We start from the raw sequence: 3,284 nt of genomic DNA, 5'->3' as shown, positions 1-3,284 counted from the left end.
TGCATATTTCTGTCTCTTCTACATTTTTATCTTTTTGATTGATTCAAGAATTTTTTTCTTTCTTAGATTCCAAATCCCACAGAAACCAATTTATATAAATTTGATAAGAAGACCAATAGACCGTTTAGTATCATATTACTATTTTTTGCGATATGGAGACAACTACAGGCCGAATTTGGTGCGACGAAAAGCGGGCGATAAAATGGTAAGTGCAACTCACTAGGTGGTGATTTGTTTCATCAAATTTACCAATTTCTCAACAACAATTGGTGCAAAAATTTAACTTAGAATCTCATTTGGAACGATTCAAAAGAGAAAATCGTGATTTTTTTTCGAAAACTCTAACATTTTTAATTTGTTTCATCATGTGCAGACATTAGATGAGTGTATAAAACGAAAGCAACCGGATTGCGATGTAAAATATATGTGGCTGCAAGTGCCATTCTTTTGTGGTCATGCGGCTGAGTGCTGGTTTGTATATTAATTGTCACTTTCATGCGTTTATCTTCAAATGATTCAAGTTCTTGGAATATAAATTCCGATTTTTGTTCCAATTTACAGGCGACCGGGTAGCGAATGGGCGTTAGAGCAAGCCAAGTATAACTTAGTGAATCATTACTTTTTAGTTGGAGTAACAGAAGAAATGGAAGATTTCATATATCTATTAGAGTTATCGTTGCCAAGGTTCGTATATCTTAACTCCATTTTCTTCGAATAGAGTCTTAAGAATTCTATTTATATTACAAATTGAATTTTTTAATAGTCAAGATATGCTAAAAATTTCAAATCCAATTTTCAAGACATTTTTACCAATAATTCAACTTTTTCTTTATTTTTGGTTTCGTTTTTTGAATATTTTTGTTGCAATTACAAATATTTCTTTAAACTGAACCACCCACAGAATATTCAAAGGATCAATGAATCAATATCTAAACTCGAGTAAATCGCATCTGCGTCAGACGACATCAAAGATCGATCCGAGTCCGGAGACGATAGCTGCAATAAAAAAGACCGAAGTATGGCGGTTGGAGCACGAATTCTATGAATTTGCATTGCAGCAATTCCACTTCAACTACAAATTGCAGAACAAAATTAAAGTACAGGGTCAAAATTTGGAGCAAAAATTCTTTTACGAAAAAATTCGACCAAAAAAATAGTGAAAAAACAACAAGACGATCTCATTTTATGTTTTTGTATGATTTCACAAAAAGCGATTAATGACATTTACAATTGCATCAAAACACGCGGTCATTGATAGTGTAGAAGCCATTCGATCGTATATAAGCATCGATAGATTTGTTCGTTCACTGAGTTTTACCTTTAGTTCTTCTTTGTCAATTTATAAAAAATACTCTATTAGCGAATTTTCATTCAGCAGTCAATTGCTATACCTATTCAACAACAAAAAAATGCTCAACACTTGATATTTCGTATCACAGACATGATACTCTACTGAAATTATGATATTGTTGCCTGATCAGTGGCACTTTGTCAGGAACTGTTAGATTTCTCTTTTTTTTCTATCTAGTTCTTATGTCTAGATCCTATTTATAGAAAGCAAAGACCGACTTAATTTTTTACCAACAAAAACATACACACACCGAACATTTTCTATTTTTTGTCACCAATTAGCTTTTATTTATTGTGTAATTAAATGCAACAAAATTAGACTAAGAGTAACGGACTCAAGGTGAAGAATAAAAAGACATTTTATTATTCACAAATGAAAGCGAGTTTTTTTTTCTCTTTCTCACACCTCGTTCGAAAAAAAGAAATTCAAGTTCAAGCGCGAAAAAAAAACCATTCCAACCACAACAGATGAAAATATATCGATTGTTTGCACGTGCAAATATTGTCATTCTTTAGCGAGTGCATTCACATCGAAGCAATTGAATTCCGATTGTTTGTCGATGTGACGTGTACTTATAACTACGTCTCGATACGTGTACATTTGCGACTGAATGATTGATTCATGTGATTAGTCATCGGAGTTTACGTATACTTGGGCACTTTATGTCGGTGTCGATGCCTCGCAAGTTGTCGGATTTCATTCAACTTATCTCAAACTTCTTGTTAATGGTGATGCGCATGAATGAGTCTTCCATCGACAGCAGCGCAAATGTCTCAACAAAATAGGTATTGAACGTATCGATATGATCTGTCCAAGTCTATTAGCTAACCGTATTCAGTAGTTGCTTCTCAGGAACCGGTTTGGTTTTACATCAGAACAACAGAGAGACAGAGAAACGGTTCACCAATTAATGGCTAAATTGATAGCGTTTTTTTCTCTCTCCAATCGCCCATCAAATCGGATTTTATATCGCGTGAAATCGTGATTTGAAACAAACGAAACCTAAACACACAATCGTTAATTAAATCGCTAAAAATAAAACCACAATTTTTGATTGGAATAATAATTACAACGGAGATGCGCGCTATGTGTTTAGTCAAAAACAAAAAAAATTTCCTCAAACAACTTGTAAAAACGCATTAAATTTGTTGAACAACACAAAAATAATAAATATCACGGAGCGACAAAAACGATAGACGGGAGAGAAAGAGTCTAAATTTAACAGCGTTTCAACAGGTTTGATTTTAAAATTGGTGTTACGTGTGCTGTGCCCAGCATTAAAGAGGCAACACACGACCCGAAGAACTAAAATCGAATTGGGAGACCATGTTCGTAGCCAACATCCAAAAATTTTATGCCGAGCGTTCGACTAATACAGTTTAAATCGAACCACCAAACGTAGTAGACGCGATTAATATCGCGAAGGTTTCTTTTTTTCTGTTCTTGTTTCGCTTTTGTTCATTGGGTTTACTAGAGAGTCGCTTTTGCGAGAATCATCGTTTCGTTCACAATTACAAATACGCAGTGAGTAGTATTTTGCTTCCATTTGCTTGGTGTGTAGCTTTTTAGTTGCATTCGCTTAAAGCGATCCGACGCATACGATACGTATGTATGGTGTGCACCAATCCGAGCCACCACTTCCATTGTGCAATATTCAATCATATACCGAACGGAAAAATGTTGCATTTTGCATAATATCACAGTATTTGGCAATCGCAGACGGTTTTTTTTTCTGTGTGCAGCGTGTATGTGCCTACTTCTCAATTGAATCCGCATTGACATGGGAATAAGAACGCCATTTCATATGGTGGATTGTTTACTCAAGCTGATTTAGACAACAAACAGTCATTGCGGTTTATGAGTGCAGCACATTTCATCATTTCGAGAGTGAAGTTTTATGTAATGCGATAGCGATATGTACATGTTCTTTAAT

General features: G+C 34.8%; 1 protein-coding gene across 1 annotated transcript; it reads left to right on the top strand.

Annotated features, from left to right (window-relative positions):
* Positions 1 to 16: 16 nt before the first annotated feature.
* On the top strand, positions 17 to 1,724 carry LOC129572194 (heparin sulfate O-sulfotransferase-like; the record flags this gene model as incomplete). Its single annotated transcript, XM_055452138.1, has 4 exons — positions 17 to 205; positions 374 to 471; positions 562 to 684; positions 902 to 1,724. Coding segments are annotated over 4 exons (666 nt in total), but the record flags the coding sequence as incomplete, so codon positions are not given.
* Between the last annotated feature and the right edge of the window lie 1,560 nt (positions 1,725 to 3,284).

The sequence above is a fragment of the Sitodiplosis mosellana genome, unplaced genomic scaffold (genome assembly GCF_009176505.1).
Source record: "Sitodiplosis mosellana isolate CC-2019 unplaced genomic scaffold, AAFC_SMos_1.0 Smas_scaffold_4394, whole genome shotgun sequence".
In the NCBI taxonomy this organism is placed as follows: domain Eukaryota; kingdom Metazoa; phylum Arthropoda; class Insecta; order Diptera; family Cecidomyiidae; genus Sitodiplosis; species Sitodiplosis mosellana.
Note: the sequence above shows the minus strand (reverse complement) of the source record. Positions and strands in the feature narration are given on the sequence as shown.